We start from the raw sequence: 24,644 nt of genomic DNA, 5'->3' as shown, positions 1-24,644 counted from the left end.
TCTCAATGCAGAATGACTTGTGCAAACATTTTCTGGAAATATATATGGTGAACGTTGCTCCAATCAATATCACTTGGTTGTCATAACCAGCATGGGGGTCAGATACCTTATGGAGGTAAGGTGTTGACTGCATTTCCATGATTGGAGCTAGCAGGGGTTATTAACCTGCCCAGAAAGATGTTAAAACAGCATTGTATGTGGTAGACCATAGATGTCTCCCCCACACATACACACACACCTCTATTCAAGCTTCTCAATTTTTTACATAAATGGCCTCTTTCACACCTCTTTTAAACCAGCACTCCTCCCTGTCTACGATGCATACTTGACTATCTTCGAAGGAGTGACCTTCGAAGGATGTAGGTACACTGCCGAATCCTGACCAGAGGGTTTGGCTCTTCTAGCCATACGCTGGTGTTACTGCCGTTTTGTTTCACTGACATACAATTCTGAGCACTTCTCATTGCACTGGACTGCGTACACAATGCTGTTCATCTTGTGTATAGTAGTTGGGTCTTTTGGGTGAACCAATTGTTGCCTCAGTATGTTGCTGGGTTTAAAAGAGACAGAGATGTGATGTTTTTTAAAAATGTGTGAGTTTTTCAGACACTTATGGAATGACCAAATTCGTTTGTCATGCATTTCACCCTCACTGGTAGTCTTGGAGTTCTTTCCTCTTCTTCTTTCTGGTTTGACACAGGCCCAGTCTGGATACCTGCAAGTTTTAAGGGCCCCTTTGAGGTGTTTGACTTCCTTCGCCTTGGCCTCTGTGCTGGGGGTATTTTCTCTGCCCATTGGTGTAGAGTCCTGATGACTCCCAGTTTGTGATGTAGAGAGTGGTGGGAGTCAAATAGCAGATACTGGTCTGTGTGTGTTGGTTTTCAGTAGACCTATTTCCAGCCTCCTACCCTCTTCTACTGTTACCAGTCAGTGAAAGCCTGTAATTCTTGTTTATGAATCTTAACCCAAGTGTCATCCACATATCTGAACCAATGACTGGGTGTAATTCCCTTGAAGGTGGTCAGTGCCTTCCTTTCTATTTCCTCCATGAACAGGTTCGCCAAAATAGGTGAAACTGGTGATCCCATGGTACAGCCATATTTTTGCCTGTAGAACTTGTCCTTGTACTTGAAATAGGTGATAACAAGGCAAAAGTCCAATAAGGCACACACTTAATTTGGGTTAAGTTCTGTTCTGCTACCTAGGGTGTTGTCTAGTAGCAACCATTTTCTCAATGTTTCAATTGTCTCTGCGGTGGGTATGCAGGTGAAGAGGGATATAACTTCATAGGCAGGGCTCGAAAAATGCACTCGTCCACTCGTCTGACGAGTGGACGCCAGTGCTGGACGAGTAGCTTCCCGACCGGCTGTTGTAATTAAACGGCCGGCCGGGAGCTTTACATTCATTTTAACTCTCTCACGCCGCCCGCGGCGAACTGAGGAGCAGGAGAGCTGCCGCCGGCCAGTGGACTACATTACCCAGCAGTCACCCTGGCGCAACGGAGGTGTGGCCGTGAGGAGACGGAAGGGGCTTCCGACATCCAGAGAACACATGAGGTGTGAGGCGACAGAGATCCTGCAGGTACTGTGCCGTGTGTGACACTGTCAGCATATCACTTCCCTTCTTCTCCATCACTGCATGATACAGTACAGAAGTGATGGAGAAGAAGGGGAGTGATATACTGATAGTAGTATCTGTGACTGTGTGTGAGTGTACCCTCCTGCCTCCATAGTACTCCACACTAAAAAATGTATTAACCCTTGCACAGTGCGCCCTGGTTACTATTTAAACCGGCGCGCGCTGTCACTTGTCCGGCACCGGCATGACGAGGGGACCATACTGTTCCCATTGAGCATCCCCCCACATACTTTTTTTTAATGGACTCCATCCTGTCCCCATTGAGCATCCCCTCCACATACTTTTTTTAACTATAATTTACAGGGCTTGAAAAATAACTTGTCCCCTCATCACGCCGGTGCCGGACAAGTGAAAGCGCGCGCCGGTTTAAATAGTAACCAGGGCTGATGTAAATGAGCAGCATGTAAAGCTCTGAGTAAATTGCAATAAATAAATGCATTGGTGCCCTAAAGGTCTTGATATCAATACTAAGTAGTGATATCAGTTTGATGTTTGACCATCTGTAGAAGGTTTAGGCATAATGAATAAATATTTTTCCTGAACGCTGTACTTTTCAGGACACTGTTTAAAGCTTATGTGAGTAATGGAATTAACATATTTGATAACTTTTTATAGTAGGTTGAAGTAAATCTCTCTGGGCCTGGTTGCTTTTATGGTTTGAGGGTTTTATTAGCAGCCTGAGTTTCTTGGGTAAATATGTTAGGTAAATCCTTCAAGGTGGTGAGGAATGAGGGTAAGGTAATGCGGAAGAATATTAAGTGCCCAGAGTGGGTTCAGGGGCTATGACAAGAATATTGTTTGGATATTTTTTCGTGGAAGATTTGGGGTACTTTCTGGGAAAGCTGGTGAAGTATCCCATTTTTTATTTCAAACAAATGGGTCTATCGGCACATGTGGCCAATCTATGAGTTTATAAGCTATCTAATTTACTACCTTTAAAATTATATTTGTGTTTAGTCTATCGGATTTGTTTCTCAGCAAAACACACAAAGCATAGGTTCAGGTCTCCAAGAGGGTTATTCACAAAATATGCAGTTCTTCTAATCTAACTTAACAATTTCCCCCCATTCCAATCTGTATAACAGATTTGAAAACACCAACAGGGTTTTTCACAAAAGGGTGAAGAGTTTGGAGGAGTGAACAATCCAGGCTAAAATAGCAGATTTGGAAAAATTCTCCAATTCAGGTCAATTTCCAGTTCAGCTATTTTGGACTAGAATGTTCACTTCTCCTGCCTACTACACACTCTTCACCCTTTTGTGACTAACCCTGTTAGTGTTTTCAAATCTGTTATACAGATTGGAATTGGGGGAAATGTTAAGTTAAGTTTAAAGAACTGCGTATTCAGATCTTAGTTGGGATGCAAGCTGGTTAAGGCATCTGCTAATGGCTGCCTTATGAGCCCCTCAATGACTTATTTGAGAGCTAATTGAGGCAGTGGTATTACTCAAGTGTTCTTGAACTGCATTATGGATAATGCAAGTTAAAGAGGGGTAATTTAGGAGGGAATTGTTAAAGAAGTAATAAACTCTCAAACGTGTTTTCAATAATGAATACAGATCAAACAAATATACATTGCCCAGCAAAACACTGCTTTACGTTTTTGCCCAAATACTTACAATCATCAAGTTTGTGAACAGCTACTTCCAAGTCTCTCAGCTCAGCTTCCCTGAACTTCCTATCCAGTACAAGATAACAAGGGACAAAGCAGACTCCAGCAGTATCTTGATTTGCTGTGTTTGTGGAAACACACACAGCTTACTAGCACATACAAGGGTTAATGCATACCACTATGCTTGGAAAAGGGGGCACTCTAAAACATAAAGTCGAGGCCAGTGCTCAGGGGACCAGCTGATTCTGCAGAAAATTAAAACTTTTAAACAGAAGCATCATACTATCACTTTAACGGTCCAGTTAGGGTGGGGTTTGTGAGGTCAAAGGGCCTAGAAATAAACTCATGGTCAGATCACATAGGGAGTATTAAGGTGGCTGAAGGGCAAAGAGTTATGGGATCTATAAGTAATCTTGATTTCAGTTTGGGTAGAATTCTCTGAAAGAGTCTATTAGGTTGAATTTCTCTAAAAGGGTACAAAATGCTTTTGATTGAGTGGGCTGGGATAAACAGTTTTTACGTGTTTTTTTTTATCCAGAATGAAATGTACAATAAAGATGGCGTCCCCACATAATATCAACAAGCATTGGCACTACCTTAAATAGGCAAGAAAGAAAAGGAACTTAATCACCAGGAATTGGACATAATTCGATTTGTGGGTAGCTCTATCTCGCTGACAAAAGTTCATCATTAAATTGACTTTTGTTGAAGGAACACATTGGAAAACTGTCATGCAAACAGAGATTGCAGCCAATCAGCTGCAAGTACTGTTTGCGTATTCTGACAGCGGCAGGCACCAATGTCAGAATGCAAAGGGCACAGTGGGAGATTCGCCCATCCACTCTGTTAGCGTGGATGGAGAAATCGATCAGATTTTCTTTGTTCAGCCTCACATGCTGAACAAAAATAAATCTGTTAGTGTGTACCCAGCTTTAGTATGGACGGCCATGGAACACTACAACATTTTGATCTCATGCAGCTTGACGTCTTTCCTTTGGGCTGAAGTAATCTAGCTTCTCTGTTTTATCTAAGGGGGTCGCACAAGTTATACTGTGAGTTCCAGCACAAGCTCAATTTAGTTACATTTTTGTTTTTAGTTCAATTTCATCTTCCCAGAAGTGCATAGTTGATCTAAATAACTTCCATTAAGAGCGCTTCTATTTGAACAATAAGCACTCACTTTGCACCCTAACCCCGATTCTATCAGCCCCCCTGCTTAGCCTCCTTCCACTCCCTATACTGGAGTCAATCTTAGCAAGCCTCAGTTCCTGCACAAGCACCAATAGACCGCCTCCCCACCAGCCACAATCTACCCCCACTTCAACCCCCTCCCATTTCTTGCCCCTGTTCATAATCAACTCTCCCTGTGATTAGTTTCCCAAAAGTCTGCATTTAGCTCCTTCTCTGTCTCCTCTCTTTTATAGACTAGACAAGTTTCTGCTCTGCATCTTATCAAGCCTCTCATTGCCACATTTCCTCCCAGCCACAAACATCTTACCATGAGTAGCTTCCACTCTACACCTATTTTATCAGAACATACCAACCTTCTCAAACTCCTGCCCACCTTCAGATCTCACTCTGCCTGCTCTTTCTTTCTGTCATGTTTCTCTAGTACGGTAGCTCATATTGTGCATGTTCTTTCTTACCTCAGTGGTCACCATTTGCTCTGTCTTCTATCTTTACATACCATGGTCAGCTGACAAATCCTCTTCCTCTTCACCCTACTGACATGAATAGCTTCATATCAGCCTCCTCTATCAAAGCCCCCCTTCCCCATCAGCTGCCATTACTAATTCTATCTACTTCTAGCCCCTATTCTAGCTCCTTGCTATGCCTCCTCTTTGCCCAATCACCTATAATCAGGTTACACTCTACATCCCATACCCTCCCTTAACAAACAAACAGTTGACACTCTGTCTCTCCCCTGATCAGTTATATTGAGGCTTAGCTGAACAAACAATACGTGTCCAGCTAAAATACTGTCTAAAATCTCATCAATGAGAGAAATGTCACAATGCTGCACAAACTCAGTGTTCTAAAGGTAACCATTTATCAATATACAATTTTTAAGACAAATGCTAATGCATAAACACGTGGTGCATATTTAGGAATTACCTCAACCACGTAACTGAGGTCCCGCACATATTCTCGCTCTGTATCGACTAGTTCTTGTAGCACATAACTGGAAAAAAAGAATATTTTTTCATATAAAACGTTATAACATGTAAAAAACTAAATATATTTGGTAAGGTTATAAGCTTTAAAAATACACTAAAATGCTGACAACACCAAATCTAAGAAGACAGAAGGGAGAAGCTGTATGGGGTGGGGTGATGTTTATGGCGAGAAAAACAATACAGAAGGGAACTGGAGCAGGACAGGAAGAACAATACAAGTGGTGACTAGTAGATGGGTGAAATGATCAATATGCTGGCGCTGGACAAGAGAAGTACAGATTAGAACTTTTCCTCTAGCTGTAAAAAAATCTGTGTAACACTTTATACTGCAAGTGACAAGTAAAAGTCAGAATGAAAAGAATAGGCAAATTTGATCTTACAACATGTTAAACAAATTTGCGTATGGCTTGAGAATACAGTAAGTGCTAGTCCGAAACTGTTGCTACTGCTGCTACAAATCTGCCTGCATACTGAATTAATACATTTTCACATGGTGCTGCAACTTCTGGATGTTTATTTCTATAAACATTGGATTAATGGGCAGCTTCAGTTGAGGTGCACCTACTTCTTATTTATCAGTACTAACCACTCACAATGTTATTAAAGATTCTGAGAATGTGGATGTGCACAGTTGCCAATACAGCATGACTAGTCCTATATCTAGAGGATGATGTGAGCTGTAAATTCATTACAATTGGTTTAATCCTAAAAGTTTATTTACCTCAGCTCCTTCCCAGGGCAGCCATCAGAAATGTTTCCCCTTACACGGCTTTAGGCCACCCTCCCCCGCCTTGCCGCCACACTGAGCCAGTCACACTGTTATTATTATACATTTGTGTAGCTCTGACATATACCGCAGTGCTGTACAGAGAACACTGAGCCAGTCACATCAGTCTCTGTACAGAGGAGCTTACACTCTGTCCCCCCACAATCACATCAGTCTCTGTACAGCTTACACTCAAAATGTCCCCCCCCAGTATTATACATTTATATAGCTCTGACATATACCGCAGTGCTGTACAGAAAAAACTGAGCCAGTCACATCAGTCTCTGTACAGAGACTGATGTCAGAGGAGCTCACTCTAATGCATAATGGCACCAGCTGTAGGGGGACTACAAATCCCAGCAATACATTTATACAGCAATGTAGAACAGTATATGAATTTGACTCAGGAATTAGTGACACGCTGGACGCAGGGCTTAGTGACGCGCTGGACGCAGTGCTTAGTGACGTCCTGGACGCAGGGTCCACCTGAGACTCCACGCATACCTGAGAGTGACCCTGCAGAGCCCACCATAAGATGCTGCACAGCCCATCTGATACTCTCTATGGTGGGCTCTGCAGGGGTCTCAGGTGGGCTGGTCAGGCCTGCATCTCCCTCCCTCCCAGCTCCTCTTACCTATTTAGCTGGCCTCAGAGGCGTAACTACAAACCTCAGGGCCCCGGTGCAAGAAATCATGAAGGGCCCCCCAAACCCTCCACCGCCATGGGAAAGAGCTGCAGAGAGATGGCCTGCTGCATGCTGGGAGCTAAGGTAGTTAACAGGGCCCTCTTCCTCCTGTCCGGGCACCCTCAAGTGGTGGAACTACCAGAGTGGCAGTTGCGACTTGGCCCTGGCGTTCCACCATTTGGGGGGTCCATTAACCACCAGGTTGCGGACATTGCCTCCTCGGACTATATGGCCTCCTCTGCAGCTGGACTGGCCAGAAGTGACGTGAGGTCACTTTCGGCCGGCCCGAGCTCAGAAGAGCAGCGGCGCCGATAGGGTTCCAGCCTACTCTGATACCGCTGGATGCTGGGGCCCGGTGCTGCTAGGGCCAGGCCTCCTTCGGCGCAGCGGGGTCCCGGGTGAATCCTCACCTGTCACCGTCAGACGATACTCATGTAAGGGTCCCAGGCGGGCCCTAAAGGCTGCCCGGGCCCCTTACATGAGTATCGGCCATACCCCCTGATGGTGGACCTGTGCGTATTACATCACTCGGAGTGAGAGCAATAATTCTAGGCCCATCAATCACTGTTAGGACTAAACTGATGAGCGGTAAAAGCGCTTAAAAATGTTCCCTATGGGAAATTTGGGGTATTTACTTTTTTTGCCACTCCACGGGCGAACGCAATTTTAAGGCTTGACATGTTTGGTATCTATTTACCCGGCGTGACCCCGTTTTTCATATTTTACCGAGAAATTGGGTATTTTGTTTCTGTGCACTAAATTTTTATTTAGTTTATTTTTTCCTAAAAATACTGGTTTGATAAAGATTTGCTCAAAAAACGTGCGACATAAAAAATTGCATCTAGCATTTTTTTTTTTACGGGGCCTCTGCTTTCAGAACATATATCATTGTGTGGGGGTTTGAAGCCGTTTTCTAGCCAAACATTTATATTTTATCATGTGTGTGCAAATAGTAAAAAAAAAAATGCCCCGAACAGCAAGTGGTTAAAATGTGCACCTGACATTCAGTTTTTTTATGAAGGGGAGGAAGTCTGTCAGGTAGGCATGCATAGAAAAAATGATAGCTTGGAGCCCGGGCCCCCCGGCCGCTGGGGCCCCTTACTCCCTCTGATGGCGGCCCTGCTCCTTCCACACAAATGATTTATAACCTGGAGAATCTCTAAATGGTTGATAACTCAAGACCTACATGAATATCCCACTGGCAGGGTATCATCACTTACAATAGATTCCTAGGAGTCTATTTGTAAGGATTTACTCTTTTCTACAATAATGATGAATATATATTTCATTTGCACAAAGAATTTAAGTGTTTATTTTAATAACTAGCTGTGGAACACATATGATCAAGTCCCAGAAAAGAAACAAGCTAGAAAGGAATAAAGACGATTAACAATTGAACCAGGTGGATAATCTGTCTAATCCAGATAATCCTGATTTCAAGTGACCATGATATAATACAGTTGGTGGACAGGCTACTTTTCCTACCAATCTGGTTCTACTACATCAAATAGCTTTGACACAAGGGCACAATCAAGAGCAAACCTCAAGGAGAATGACTGGTGGTATGAAACATCACCAGAGTCCCTTCAATATGAAGGACCCCATGTACAACCCAACAACAAAAGGAGGAGGAAATTATGTTTTACACCCTCATGTAAGATTGACGTCAGCTGAAAAATTTGGGCTTTGCCCTAAACAAAAGATGAATACATCTGTACCACAACTGTCCCACAACAAGATCTACATCTATTATACTGACAAATCAAAAAAAATTTCTCTGGAATGCATTCATGGATCTCAAGGTCACTTACACATGGGCGTTTTACAGCGTGTTCCTACGTGCTGTAAAACGCTCAACATGTGAAAACCAATAATTGTCTATGAGCATGGTTCACACCGTGGCGTTTTACAGCGCGTAGGAACGCGCTTTAAAACACCCTACGCCCAAAGAAGTACAGGATAGCCTCTTTTAACGCAAATCGCTATGAAAACGCGCATATTCCGTACGCCCAGGTGTGAACCCAGCCTAAAATTCAGGACATAAATCTTAAAAATGCATGGTGGTTAACCATAACAAAAATGTAGCTAATTTGTGCATCACTCGGCTCTTGATCCTGAAATCATCTCTGAAATCTTGCTGACACTGTGCTTCCTTCTGGAGGGTGGCACTACTTTTGTTTTCGCATGGTCCCTGTGTTTGTTGAAAAGTAGCCACCGCTAATGCTTTCTAATACTTTCAGCTACAGTGCTAGGCAAGTATTTTGACCAAATCACCATTTTTATGCATATTGTCCAATTCCAAGCTGTACAAGCTTGAAGGCTTATTGGATTTAAGCATATCAGGTGATGTGTATTTGTGCAATGTCTTGCGATGGTTGTAAGCTAAATAAAAGCTCGTACGATCTGCCCATCTTGGACAGGCAGATCGTACTGGAGTTCATCGAAAGCCTGCCCCCGAGGGGCGAGCTTCCGATGACTGCAATGTTGAACGGGCAGTGTGCGCTTGCGCACACCGTCCCGTTCGGCATTTGTCTCCCCAGCATGCCACAAACCCGCCGACAATCGTACAGTAGAAACGGTCGCACACCTTCCATACACCTTGCGATTATCGTAAGATAATCGTAAGGTGTATGGGCACCTTTAGGGTATAAAACTCTATATCATGGTGTACATAATAATTAGGCAGCTTCTTTTCCTAAGGCAAAATGGGCCAAAAAAGAGATTTAACTGACTCTGAAAAGTAAAACATTGTAAAAAGTCTTTCAGAGGGATGGCGAACTCTCACCCAAGAGTCGCAAAAAACATGTTGCGAAAGACGCAAATTAACCGCCAAAGATTTGAGAAGAATCAAACGTGAAGCTACCAGGAACCCATTTTCCTCCAGTGTTGTCATATTCTAGAACTGCTACCTACCTGGAGTGCCCAGAAGTACACGGTGTTCATTGCTCAGAGACATGGCCAAGGTAAGGAAGGCCTGAACCACTGAACAAGACATAAGTTGAATGTCAAGATGGGGCCAAGAGATATCTGAAGACAAATTTTTCAAAGGTTTTATGGACTGATGAGATGAGGGTGACTCTTGACGGACCAGATGGATGGGCCCTTGGCTGGATCAGTAACTGGCACAGAGCTCCACTTCCACTCAGACGCCAGCAAGGTGGAGGTAGGGTACTGGTACGGGCTGGTATTATTAAAGATGAGCTAGTTGGACCTTTTCGGGTTTAAGATAGCCTCAAAATCAACTCCCAAACCTACTGCCAGGTTTTATGAGTCTCTTTCTTCAAGCAGTGGTACAGAAAAAAGTCTGCATCTTTTAAGAACACCATGTTATTTATCCAGAACAATGCTCCATCGAATGCATCGAAGTACTCCACTGTGTGGCTAGCCAGTAAAGGCCTTAAAAGGTGAAAGAATAATGACATGGCTCACTTCCTCACCTGACCTAAACCCTATTGAGAACTTATAGGCCCTTCTTAAATGGGAGACCTCTCTGAACAGTGTCTGGGAGACTCTGGTTGCTGCTGCACAAAAAGTTGATCGTCAACAGATCAAGAAACTGACAGACTCCATGGATGTAAGGCTTATGACTGTTATTGAAAAGAAGGGTGGCTATATTGGTCACTGATTTTGTTTTTGAAAATGTCAGAAATGTTTATTTCTAAATTTTTAGTTGTGTGTTTATTATTCTCACTTTAACAGATGAAAATAAACAAGTGTGATGGGAAAATGTTCATTTTCCATTTAGTTGCATAATAATCCTGCACACTAATAGTTGCCCAATAATTGTGCACACATAGATATTCTCTTAAGGAAGCCAAAACCTTACTTTTACTTTCTTAAATATTCAGGTTTGAGGTTTATTAACATTTTGGATTGACCGAGAGCACTGTAGTTGTTCAATACAACGTACCTAATAATTGTGCACACAGTGTATATCTTCCAACCGCCCTGGATTCCATGGTACTGTCCTGGGATTTTATCAAAATCCCAGCATCCTGCAGATCTGAGCTGTGTCCTGGAAGTGAGTGCTGGAAACCTCATTCTGGCACTTGGCTCCACACCTACGTACACACTGCTAGGTAGAGTGATCTTCTGCCCAATAGTATGTACATTTCTAGTGGTGACATCACTGCACAGGCAGCAGCACAGGACACAGCACAGGAGAGAGATACATGGGCCCTGCTCTGCCTCCCAGCGCTTTTGCATTGTTTTATTCAATTCTGCATGAAAATGTATCTTTCACATTTACGGCCACTTTGCCATAAAAGTGCCCACCCTTCCTAGATTATATATAACGGTGCTTGTAGAAACATTAGTAGGCCATCACCTGTGGCTGGTAACTCATTTAATCTAGAAACCTGCACAGTCTTCTGTCTATAAAGCTTTAAAGCTCAACAGTAGCTGGTTTTTATATAATGCGAGCTAAATTCAAAATGCATAGGGCAGGACTGCGCTGGACAGCAGTACGGGGTACAGATAGTGCACCTGTACTGGCGGAGGGTAAGGACTGTTTGCCAAAAGGTAAGTATAGCACGGGGGGTTTGGGAGAGACTGGGCCAGATTTGATCGGGTAATTCCATTTTCCCATGTTACCTGGGAAAGTGAACTTACCCTTTACTGCACATTTAATTTTTATATATTTTATAATTTTTTTACTTTTTTATAACTCTTAATTTTTTTAAATTATTTACTTTTTTCCCCCACTTAATTTTCTTACTATCACATAGGGGATTAAAATCCCCTATGTGATAGTCTGGAGTTGTCAGGTTCTCTTTATGGAACCTGCACTCCAACACAGAACAGATGTTCTTTGCAGTTCCTGACAGCTGAGACAGGTGGCGCTGTGATTACAGCGCTCCGCTCTATGGGCTCTATGGTGAGCTCATGTGCCGTGGTCACGGGAACCCCAGAGGAGCGGGGGACCCCGAAAACCACTTGTATCAAACCGAGCAGCGGCTCCACATTGTACATTTAGCTCTGCTAGTCCAGAGCAGGGCTACGTGTACAAAAAATACTACACGCCGGGGCCTCAAACCGCATGTCCAGGGTGTCGGGTGATAGGAATTCCACACCCCTGATTGACACAATTTATTATGTGAACATTCTCAACTGCCTTAGTAAATCAGCCTCATTATGTCCATGATTATGAAAGCACACAAATAATGCATACTGCCTGTCCAAAAGCAGTGACTACCTGGATTTCGGACAGTGTTATGATCTAGGGTTGCTTCAGTTGGTCAGGTCTAGGTTCAGCAATGTTATGTCCCCAAAAAATGAGGACAGCTGCCTACCTGAATATATTGCATGACCAGATTTTTCCAGCAATTACTTTTTTCTTCCCTGATGGCATGGGCATATTCCAAAATGACAATGCCAGGATTCATTGTGCTCAAAATGTGAAAAAGTGGTTCTGGGAGCATGAGACATCATTTTCACACATAGACTGGCCACCACAGAGTCCAGGCTTTAACCCCATTGAGAATCTTTGGGATATGCTGGAGTAGACTTTATGCAGTGGTCCGACTATCCCATCACCACTACAAGATCTTGGTTAAAAGTGTATGCAACTCTGGATGTAAATAAATGTGTTAATATTGCATAAGCCTATTGAAACGATGCCACAGTGAATGCATCCCATAATCAAAGCTAAAAGTGGTCCAATGAAATATTAGAGTGCGTAATTTTTTTGTGGGGGGCCAGGCAGTGGATATATAACTAGATAAACAGATAGCATTTAAATAGTTAATGACAGTTCACAAACAAATACTAAAAAGAAAAATAAAGTACATTCTAATTAACAACATATTGCAAGATAAATATTTTTCTTACTGTCGTCGTTTTAAGAAGCTGGATTTCTTTTCTTCAATTTCATCAATGGGAGAAGATGAAGACAGGAGAGAAGTATCTGAAGGATTAAATGAGGGACTACTACTGTCTCCCAGATCTACTTGAAGAAAACTTGGACGATCTTCTAGAGCCTGCAAAATAAAATGCCATAACAGTGTGTTAGCTCAGTAATTCTCAGTGTAGAGCCTTTGCACCAAAAACATGTAAGAATGAAAGTGTGTGCCCTAAGTATCCATAACAACAAAATTTAAATTACTAATACTTAGGGGTCTATTTATAAAGCAGAGAATGTGATTTTCACAAACATTTGCTGATAGACAATCAATCACTTCTATTTAAAGAACATGCATCTGGATGGTTCATGAAAGTCACATTCTTTGCTTTGTAAATAGAGCCCTCAAAGTGTATATATATATATAGCCTAAAATAGAATTTTTGACTTGCCTGCAAAATAATTTTCTTGGGGTACAGTACAGGACACGGGCTCCTGTAATTCTTTTCATTGTGTTCAGCCCATATAAGCAGACTGTTGACTTTGTGCTGAAATTGATTTTCCCTCGCACTCAACATGTATCTCCAGCTCTGCTTCCCATCCTATGGGCATGGGACACCCACACAGGTGTCAGTGGTAAAGATGGGGAGGAGCAAACATCCATTCACTGATCTCCTCTCTTGTGAATGAGTAGAAAGGTGCCATTAGGGGTCTAATAGACCCCCTATATAACCTGCAATCTTCTATCATATAGGGGGCTATAAAAAGAAAAGTAAAATGAAAACATACAAAACAACGTACCTAAACACACACTGGGTGTGCCTAAATGCGAAAACAAGGATTGCAAAAACAGATCTGGCAGCAAAAGGGTGTAATGGTTGTAATAATCCACCCAATGCTTATGGAGTTCAACTGCGGATCTAATGGCACAACCAACACGGATGAGAAAGTGGTTCAGGATGGGAATGCTACTATGACCCTCTTATGGGAGGCGAGGGGGCGTAGCTTCCTCAGACATCATTCACCACAACTAATAATAATCCCCTGTATTACTGGCATACAGTGGCAGGTAAGAGCGATCCGCACAATATTATGTTCATAAGTGGTCCTCTTAGGAAGGTATCTAATAGTTGGTAATTAGTGGAATATTTATGTAGGAACAAGGTTTTGTCAACAGTAAGCAGTACTCTTCACTTCAGAGTAATACAGGTTAAGCCTGAGTTATTTGGGAATTATAGGCATAGCAATCTGATATTGACACGGTAGTACAGGAATATGACAGCAGGTGGCGTTGCTCTTCTGGCTCTGAGCAATACAGGCTGACCATACGAGTTACGAGAGAATCATAGGCATAGCAATCTGATACTGGCAATGTAATACATGAATGTGGCAGCAGGTGGCAGTGCTCTTATGTTTTCAGAGCAATACAGGCTACGTCTATTGTTACTTGCGGTTTCAGTGGAAGCTGTTAGCTGTGCAGAGTGACGTGATCCTGGGTCGGCCTGAATTAGGTGAGAGTCCTTGTAGCGTCTGAGGTGAAGAGTCATTGGAGGTAGATGGCCACAAGGAAGGTTGATCCAGCAATGGGAGAGGAGCAGGTTGCTCCACGTACAGGCTCCTTGACTGAACACCGAGCAATTGAATCTCCCTCTCTTTTATTGAGGGAGTCGGCAGCCAGTGGGCGGAGCTACGATCGGCAGCCCGAGGGAGCTTGATGTCGGAATGACATCACTGCCGAAGGAGGTGACCTGTGTCCTGTACAGTATTCCAAGAAAATGATTTTGCAGGCAAGTAAAAAATCCTATTTTTATAGTTGTACAGTACAAGACACAGGTTCCTTTAACCGCTTCCTGGCCGACCGTTGTAATTAAACTTCTTGGATGCAACAGGGTGTCTAAAGACGGCCTGTTAGCCCCGCCCACTTATGCACGCCATGCAGGAAACTGTCAAAATTTAAATCTCCCCTCCGCTGGTCCCGAGCTCTGCTGTGCCTGGTGCGGGCCCGGGACTGGCACAGCGGCTCTGTGACAGAAGATCAGAGGGAAATCAGTACACATCTCCCTCCGGGCTAATCTCCGGTGTCAGAATGCGGAAGTGATATATGTTACATAACTTCCGCATTCTGCTGTCACTCTCCGGCTTCAGAAGCTGGAGAGAAGCTGATGTAGCAGATCTATGCTTCATAAGCTTTTTTAGGGTCCCTAGATGACATTAGGGATCTTACAGACCCCTGATGTCTCCATAAAGAGGACCTGTCACATGCTCTTTGCTATGACATAGGGAGCTTCTTAGCCCCCTATGTGATAACAATAGAGTTAAGTGAAAAAAAATTTTTAAGGCACATAAAAAAAAGAATAAAAAAAAAAACAAAAAACACAAAAATATGTTTAAAGTCCCCCATATATACGCACTCAAACATGTGTCGGGGGCACATACGTGCGAAAATGACAATTGCGCCCATTACGCCACACGTTACACGTGTCCCTGTGCCTTTAAGGAGGTTGGCCTGCCTCCAGGCGAACCTGCATCCAATTTTATATTTTGCTACATGTGCTCCAAGATGGAGACTCTCTTAGGTTAAAGTTAGGACCACACTACACAGAGGGGCCTTGACAAGGCAGTGTCGGCTTTCACATATTCTGCAGAAGACACGCATCTAAAACCTGTTTTTAACCTTAGTGGTTAGCTGTGTTCTGGATATTAATATACGCTCATGCGCATGATAGAGCGCGCTCAGCGGTACCAAGTAAAACAGACTCAAGCTGTTCTCACATTGGATGATCAGTAGAAAGTCCTGTCTAGTGCAGGGAACTCCTGTTTATTTATAGGGCACAAAGCGATAACAGAAAGATAATAAAAAAGGGGGAGGTGTTCCTCATTTATCGAAACAGGGATTATCTGGGATTTGATACGGGCAGTCATAGATATCATTTGCCATATAGGTTGTGATTTATCCACCTTATGTGATGGGTGGCTCTTTCACAATTTTACCCCTTCTTTCACATCATTCCTTTGCTGTCTGCTGTCTTTCGGTTGGTGTTTTTTTTTCTCCCCAAGGGGTTCATCAATACCCTCATTCTGGCCATCGCATGGGTTTTAAGATTACATATTTTAATATTTTAACTGTTTATGTGATGAAATACGTGATGACAATCCCTTTGTCAGTTCACTTTATCTTGTTAAAATATGGGGGGTTTTCACCCCTTATCATTTGGGAGCTCACGATTTGTGACAAGTCACATTTGTTCATATAGGGACTCACCCAGTTGTATTCACCGTATAGGATTTATTTAACTTCTCTGGACAGGATCAGTTCATATCATCCCCTAGAAGAAGATGCCCTCATAGTATTCCTTCTAGAGGTTTTTTCACATGGCATGCAATGAATACCAGGATACAATATAGTATACTACAGCATTATTAAGATTTCACCATTCATGTATCACCTTGTCTTCTTTAACAGACTCACACTGAGGTGGTTTATAGTTTTGGTTTTATTTGTTTCAGATTTCTTATTTTCCACTTACCTTGTGCTGTATGCTTTAATGCTTTACCCACTTAGTTGGATGAAGGGTAATAAGTGCTACAGTGTCAATCACTTTTTTTGTATGTTACTCTCAGTTATAACATGTTCAGTATGTTGTTTTCATTTTGAAAATGTCATGGCCGCCATTTGTTTATGGTGGCTACCATGACAACTGGTCTTAATATATGCGCTCGGTTAAGCTCCTTTCTCCACACCCCTGATGAAGTCAAGCCCTTTGACATAATGTACGTAGGGTGGAGTAGAGGAGCTGAGCGATTTGCACACAGTGTCTGTGGCTGCTTACCAAATACCTCACTTTTATCTATGATATGCGAGTAGTATTCTTTTTTAATAAAGTCTAGTATCCTTTTAAAACCATCTGCACTACGAGTCTCCACTTTTTATTTTATTTGATGCATGGGCCATTCGGATGAATTGTCTGCTTCCAATTCCTGAGACTGCAAAAAAGTCTGTACCTGAGAGGAGGTAATCACTGGGAGGTATTCTGCATCAGGTGCTTCCTCTACCTGGTTCGAATTAGCGGAACAGCGCATACAGACCCTGGTGGGTCTCTGCTAAAGGTGAGGTGCATTCCAGAAGATTTCTCTGTTGATGGTCACAGGAGACTAAGTCTATTCTACATTCAATGTTTTATCTTTTATGGTCAAATTAGGTACCTCGGCTTATATTCGGGACGGCTTATACTCGAGTATATACGGTAATGGACTATTGAAGATCCAGGATCATGAACATTTTTAACCATTTATTATTGTCACTGTAGTGCATGTTACACACATGCGTTTTTCTAGTTGTTATTCTTTGCACATTGCATCACATTGATTCACAGTTAGTATTTAGTGCATTTGATTTTTCATTATGGATATTTTGTAGCAATTACATTTACACTAAGATGCATGTTATATACATGCGTTTCTTCTTTGTTTTGCACTTTTTACACATTGCATCACATTACTCCAAGGTCAGTATCTACTATATCTGACACTTTTGCGGTCTCACTCATACAGCGCGGCTTTTACCATTAATTTCACTATGTGTTTATTGCTTATCTCTTTCTGGATGGATATCATTATGAACTGGTTCGGTGTATATGCCTTGAGGGTGTCCCTCCCCGCCAAGAAGGGAACACTGTTTTATGACCTTTATTGGTCATCAGCTCAGGTGAGCACCCACCTGCACTCTTTATCACATGTGCATTAGAGCATCTGTTTGGTGTGGGGTATGTAAGAGTTTGGATAGAAGATTGCTATTACCACTATTATCACTTTCACTATTTCCATTAGTTTTTATGGATCAAAACCTCTGTGGTCACTTTTGAATTTTCACTTTTATGGGACTTTTGTGCACTGTTGTTCATGTTTTGATGTTTATATTTATTTATTTAGTAGCTCGGCACATTATATTATAATTTTATTCCATTTTGATCACTACGATCAGTAGTGCTTTGTAGCTTGCACTTAGATTTGACTGACACAGATCATACTGATTATTAACTTTTTTGTTATTACATAGGGGGCTAAGGAGCAGAGGCATCGTTGCCTGCTTAAAATTTTGACAGTTTCCCGTTTGTGCGCCGCGCACGAGTGGGCGGGGTTAACAGGTCGTTATTTAATGCCCTGTTACATTCAAGAATGTTGCGGCTGGCCGGCAAGTTGTTAAAGTCTCCCGCCTCCACATGCAAACATGCGTCAGGTGCGCCTACGTGCAAAAACTATGATTGTGCCGCACATGTTGCATATCACGCGAACGTCAGAGTGTGAGCAATAATTCTAGGGCCGTCAATCACTGTTAACACCATACTGATGAGCAGTAACAGCTTTTAAAGCATCACCTATGGCCAATTTTGGGTATGGTAGTTTTTTGCGATTTTGCGGGCATGCACAAGTTTAAAGCTTGACATGTTTGGTGTCTATTTACCAGAAATGCCCATTTTTTATATTTTACCAAAATTGTGGGTAATAATATATGTTTCATAACATAACGTAGGAAAAACTATTTTTTCCCCAAAAATTTTCGGTTCATTTTTCACTATATAGTAAAAAATAAAAATCTCAGTGTTGAATAAAAACCCCTAAAAAAAAAAAGCTCTATGTGTCCTTAAAAAATTTCAGCACAGCGTTGCATGACAGAATAAATGCGCTGAATACTGAAAAATGGCCTGGACAGGAAGGGGGGGTAAACACCCCGGTCATCAAGTGGGTCAAAGAAAGCCAGTAATCAGGGTTCTATACCCAAGATCCAAAGCATGCCCATGCACACTGCATGTTTTTCATGTGCACAGCACCACTACTAAGTCATGACATGGCTAATGCATGTTTAATTTTTAATATGCATATTATGTTTGCTAAGCCTTGGATTGGCCATTGAGATCTGAGGGGTGGTATCTCTGTTTCTACCGTGCCAGCACATTTTGTTACTGCAAACAAAAAAAGTATGTCTGAGAGCAATTCTACATAATCCTTTACAAAATTGATACTTTATCTGACTAGTTTTACTTACCATTTTACTTTTCACAAGTTCTTCAATAGCACTGACAAGTTCAGCTGCACTTGGAGTTTCAGAACTAGTAGGACGTACCAGTAAGCGAGGTGCCTGAATAAAAGCGCATGAAAGACAAATTAATATGTAAATGCTTCAAGTAAATACATAGTTTCTAATTATTTTTTGTTTAAAGGTGAAACATCTCATACAATTAAACAAATTAATATTCAAGGTTTATATAAAGCCCAAACTATTTTTGTTTTGATAGAGTAGGGAAAGGTAACCCTGATAAGAGGATTTACCTTTACTTCCTGTGCCAAAAGGTAATAGGAAGTTTGACATAATCACCCTTAACAGGTTTTGACCTCACATACAGTTTAAAGCTAGGCAAAGCCCTGGTCAAACTCCACACAGCCTCCTGAGGCCCCATTACAGCCCTGGTGAGACCCTGCACAGCCTCCTGAGACGCCGCACAGCCCTGGTGAGCATCACAGAGAATGTAGCTTCATAATATTCTGCATTGCTGTATAATGCATTGGTGGGATTTTAGTCCACTATAGCTGATGGTGTTCTGCATTGCTGTATAATGTACTGCTGGGATTTGTAGTTTTCTATTGCTGATAGTATTCTGCATTGCTGTATAATGTATTGCTAGGCATTGTAGTCCTCTATAGCTGGTGGTATACTGCATTGCTGTATAATGTATTGCTGGGATTTGTACTCCCTCTAAAGCTTGCAGTCAGTGGCAGAACTACCAGGGCCACAGCGGTTGCAGCTGTGAGAGGGTCCTGGTGCTCCACCACTGTCCTAAAATCATTAGTCCGCATTGTTTTAGAAAAAAATGTCACATACAAAAAAGTATCAGCAATTGGCATCGGCGAGAACTTGAGGAATAGTACTTGTACTTAGTCTTGAAGAAATGGTATTGGTGCATGTATGACTGGAGCAAAAGTGAAAGAAAAAGTAGGAGGTAATGTCAAATAATTTCTGCATAGGTGTGGGCATTTTTGCACATGTAAATGTTATTCATAGCTCTTTCTATAAAGGATGCAACACTTTTTGTAACAAAGTATTTATTGGGTTTTTTGAAGTAGAAATAGTTAGACATTTTACATAGTATTTGCTGGTAACATTAGGTCATACAAGCAGTTTGGTAAGTACAATAACGTGGGTCAGTCCCGCAGGTCCACAGATCACAACCAGGGGTTACCCATCTCATCTCCCGCAACTCTATCAACCTCATCACAGGCGTCTAAGAGTGTTTATGTCTAAATTAGGGTGGTTATGTAAGATCCAAGGTTGGATGCAGCAGTTTTATAAGATCAGTGACGTCACAGAAAGATATATGCTGTCAAATAGGCATTGCTATAAAAAAAACAAAAAACGTATCTATTATATTTAGGAATGAGCACTAACAAACCATATCTGACACACCACTTTTTTCCTCTACAATTCAAGTCTGTGAGAGGACACTGGAGTACCAAAGTGGAAGAGCAGGAACCAGAAATGTCACTAATAGAGAATACATTTTAAGGCATTTCAATACAAAAATCAGTCACAACTCATAACATCTTGAGAATGGGAGCATGGCCTGGATATCGCCATGGCAAGACATGCTGTATCTAAGCTGAGCTCCAACCTGTGCCCTGAAATCACTGTCCCTCGGCTACACGTGGCCTTTGAACCTGCTTTAAAGAGGTAAATATAAGGAGCAACAGAACCGCAGCAAGAGCTACAGAAACGTAGCCTTGGCACCCCACACCAGTGAGGATTCTACAAAACGTCAACATCATTAGAGTTGGGCTTGATTTTCAAGTTGAACGTGAGTGATGCGCCTTCAGAAGCCATAATTGGCTAAAGCCTTGCACCTGACCACAGGTCAAGTGCAAGACTTTGCCCAATCAAGGCACAGATATATGCAAGATTATGGCTCACTGCTAAGTCCCAGCAGCACACTATATAAGGCTGCTTACACCGCAGCTCTATGTAGTGTGTTGGTGAAGTTAAAAGAGAGTGTTTAGCAAATATTATACCTTTTCCGCACTTTGCCGGTGCCCCTACCAGTCCGCTTCTTCAACACTCTCCACACTTTGATGCACAGTTTTATATGGCAAGGCAAAAAACCCCGCTGCGCGCATTATATACTTGTTAAACACAAGAAGGTGGGTGGCTTAGGGGTCCCAAACCTACGGGATTATTACTCTGCTGCCCTCTTAGACTCCTTACAAGCGTGGCTGCAACCAGCCCAGCACAAACTATGGTGCGAAGTGGAAGCGTCCTTTGTCCCAAAACTCAGCCCACATATCTATTTGATTGCGCATGCACTGCCTAAGGAATTGGTAGGCAACCTTTCGCCCATGGCTCGAGCCTCCCTAATAGCATGGCAACAGTTAATGTGTGAAACCACAATGGAGGAGACCCGCACGTCTGTAGATGTTCCCCTCGGGGCGTTGCTCATACGTTTTCCCTTTAGCAATCTGTCAAAGTGGGTGGAGAGGGGCATGACAGTGGTTAGAGATTTATACATAGGGGACTGCTTGAAACCCTTTCTTACTTTACGCAAGGAATTTGGCGTACCGGCAGGGGACCTGCTCCTATACCACCAACTAGCTCACCTTTTGCGCTCTACTCCTCTGAGAAACTGTAGAATCCCAAACTCAGCCGGGAAGTTCTACTTCTCCAGCCCTGCACAAACTAGAGGGATATCTCTGTTCTATGGAGCTCTAAATAATAAATTAGTGTGCACTAAATCCAGCCCGATAAAACAGTGGGAAAAGGACCTCCAGTCCTCTTTTTCACCCCAGCAATGGACCACAGCCTTCGCGTACACTCATAAGGCCACTAAATGCGCTGACTTATGGACCCTGGGGCATAAAATTGCCCTGCAGTGGTACTTTACGCCTCTCAAACTTAGCAAAATGCATCCATCCACCACCACAGACTGCTGGAGACAATGTGGACGAATAGGGAGCTTGCACCACATCCTGTGGGACTGTAGATGTCTGAGGAGTTTCTGGCGCCAGGTATTCCAGAAGATATCACAGACCACGGGATGTATTGTGCCGCCATCACACGAGTTAGCGGTTCTGTCGCTAGGCATCGAAAACGTCCCACCTCAATTTAGGATCCTAATATCTCACATTCTGCTAGCGGCGAGGTTGACTGTAGTGCGCCATTGGAAAAGCTTAGTTGCACCAAATATTTCCGAAACTGTAGCTATAGTTAACCTACATTGCCAATACAAGAGGGTTATGTCGTACCAAGATGGCTCCACAAAACGATTCTATAATGCCTGGTCGTCCTGGCAAGGTTGATGGCATCTTAAACCATTATGTGGTAATAATGATATGATGCAGGTCTCGATTGCTTGGCTCCCCTCACCTTTTCCTTCCTTTGTCTTCCCTTCTTGTTTGTTCCTCTCCTTATTTCCATTCCCCATCATGTTATATATGTTATATACTGTATTTGTATATCTATACTCTATGCAACATGTAACCTTCGAAAGTAAGATCTCTACAGTGACTGGTGTTATGTTTTTTTCTTGAAAAATTCTGTTCAATAAAAAAGATTGAATTTAAAAAAGAGAGGGTTTAGTATCAGTGTTCTATCAGCATACCATAGCAGTCTATAATTGCAGTCTACTAGAGCAGTTAGTCATAGCACTCTATAATTGCAGTCTACTATAGCAGTCTACTATAGCAGTCAATTATAGCAGTCGATTAAAGCAGTGATTAAAACTATGATTATAACAGTCGATTATAGCAGTCGATTATTGCAATACGCATCATGTCAGAAAGGCCAACAAGAAGAGGCAGACGCTCCCATTCAGCAATAAGAGGGCAAGCAGCCGCTGTGTCCACAGACAAAAGTCGTGGTCGTGGACATGGTTCATCCCTTCGCCCAGGCTCATACTGGTTCTCAGTCCACCGCAGCTGCCAAAGTGGCCTATTCTGCGTCCGTGTCCACAGCTACTCCTGCCGTAGCCCCATCATCATGCAAGGAGGAGTCAGCTGAATTGTTTGAACACAGCGTCAGTGACATGCTGTTGGAGGATGTACAGCAATTACAATGGTCTGATGTTAGCTCTGAGGTTGAGGAAGGGAGTAATATGAGCCTAGGGAAAGGGATGTTCCCCCAGCCGCAGCATTCTGCCAGGTTGGCTCCAGTGATGAGGACAGAGGGGGTGATGATGATGTCACTGCCTCTTCTTGGGTGTCTGATGGAACAGAGGAGGAAATTAAGGAGGCACAACCCCAACGAGGCAAGGTGTCCTCCAGGGGCAGCTATAAGAGCAGCCACCCTATTGCATCAGACGGCAGAGCTGCACAGGTGCAGGGCACTGTTATCACCCAGCACACTTCCAGGAACTCAGCTGAGTGGGAGTTTTTCAGCACGTGTGCAGCAGACCGCAGCATTGCTATTTTCAATCTCTGTCTCAAGCAGACCAAACGTGGCAAAAACATCAACTGCTTGGATATCACGTGCTTGAAGAGACACCTGACCAACTGCCACACAGGCTACCAGGGCCAGAGTTATACTTGTGAACCCCAAACTCCCATCAACACAGTGCACAGAATCAAAACCTGTTTACCAACACATGCAATATAAAATTGTAGGGATGAACCGATATGTTGGCCGGAAATGGCACTTTTGGCATAATGCCGAAAGTACCATTTTCTGGCCGATACAGTGGTGCATCCTATTCTCTCCTCCACGCTGGGCGCTGCTCTGTGCCCCAGCGGGGAGGAGAGAAACTGTCAGAGGTGGCCAAGCGCTGCGGGAGGAGAGTGGTGAGCAGCCGGCATCTCTCCTCCCACACTGCTCAGCCTCCTGTCACAGATCAGAGGAGAGGAGTGGGGGCGGACACAGCTAGTGTTGTCATAGGAGGTTGAGCTCCACTCGCTCAGCCCCCTGTGACAGCGTATTAGGAAGGAGAGTGAGGTACAAACACTCAGCGATCACTGACAGGGTTATTCACAAAAGGGTGAAGAGTTTGGAGAAGGCAGGAGAAGAACAATCTAGGACAACATAGCTGAACTGGTAAGTAAGCTGAATTGAAGAATTTTTCCAAATCGGCTATTTTGGCCTAGATTGTTCACTTCTCCTGCCTTCTGCAAACTCTTCATCCTTTTGTGAATAGCCCTGTGAGTGTTTGTAAATAATTGAAGACATAGCATGTTGACTATATCCTCAATTATGAATGAATGGAAAGTGACCTACATCACCTCCTGTTCATTCATGATTGTGGCTGTAGTAAACATACTCTGTCCTCATGTTATAATTGAACAGGAACACTCGTAGATGATTCCTGTTCATTTATAACAGGGGCTGCAGAAAAAGAGATTGTGGGCTCTGTGTCCTCAATCTCTTTTTCTATTTTAAAAAGGGAAATATTAGGGGTCTGTTTAGACCCCTAATATTTCCCCGGAGCCCCTAAAAGTAAAAAATAAAAATATTGAATAAAAATTAATATAAAAACATTCAAAGTTTATAAAAAAAAATACAAATAAAATATTTTAAAAAAATTGAAAAAGTTAAAATAAAAAACATTTTCGGTTTCGGCCTGGCATTTTTTAAAATTTTGGTTTCGTTTTTGAAATTTTCATTTCAGTGCACCTCTCTTAAATTTACTACCAAATATACAATCCAAAACAGAAACATATCCTGAGAGACACCATATGTATTGTACTGACAAGGCGAGAAACAGCCACAGAAACATAATCAAAACAATATGAAACATAATCAATACAATACGGACAAAACCATAAAAATATCAACCAAAACAATCAGTTCCATACTCACACAACCATAAAAATGTCTGCCAACACAATCAGTACTATACTGACATAACCAGATAAATGTCACAGTACTGAATTGCGTGGCTGAGGAGACATGAGGTGGA

The 24,644-nt window shown here is 42.6% G+C and overlaps 1 protein-coding gene across 1 annotated transcript in view; it reads right to left on the bottom strand.

The window, feature by feature from the left end:
• Window positions 1-24,644, bottom strand: part of LOC108797234 (triple functional domain protein-like) — a gene marked incomplete at its 5' end in the record, with an annotated part of 228,203 nt that overhangs the window by 163,453 nt on the left and 40,106 nt on the right. The window contains 3 exons of the mRNA XM_018568804.1: window positions 5,366-5,432; window positions 12,708-12,856; window positions 18,761-18,853. Coding sequence (XP_018424306.1) covers window positions 5,366-5,432; window positions 12,708-12,856; window positions 18,761-18,853 — 309 coding nt within the window. The remainder of the gene's footprint in view (window positions 1-5,365; window positions 5,433-12,707; window positions 12,857-18,760; window positions 18,854-24,644) is intronic.

Source organism: Nanorana parkeri, unplaced genomic scaffold, assembly GCF_000935625.1.
Source record: "Nanorana parkeri isolate BGI_ZX_2015 unplaced genomic scaffold, ASM93562v1 scaffold1248, whole genome shotgun sequence".
Lineage (NCBI taxonomy): Eukaryota > Metazoa > Chordata > Amphibia > Anura > Dicroglossidae > Nanorana > Nanorana parkeri.
This window is presented reverse-complemented; position numbering and strand designations above follow the sequence as displayed.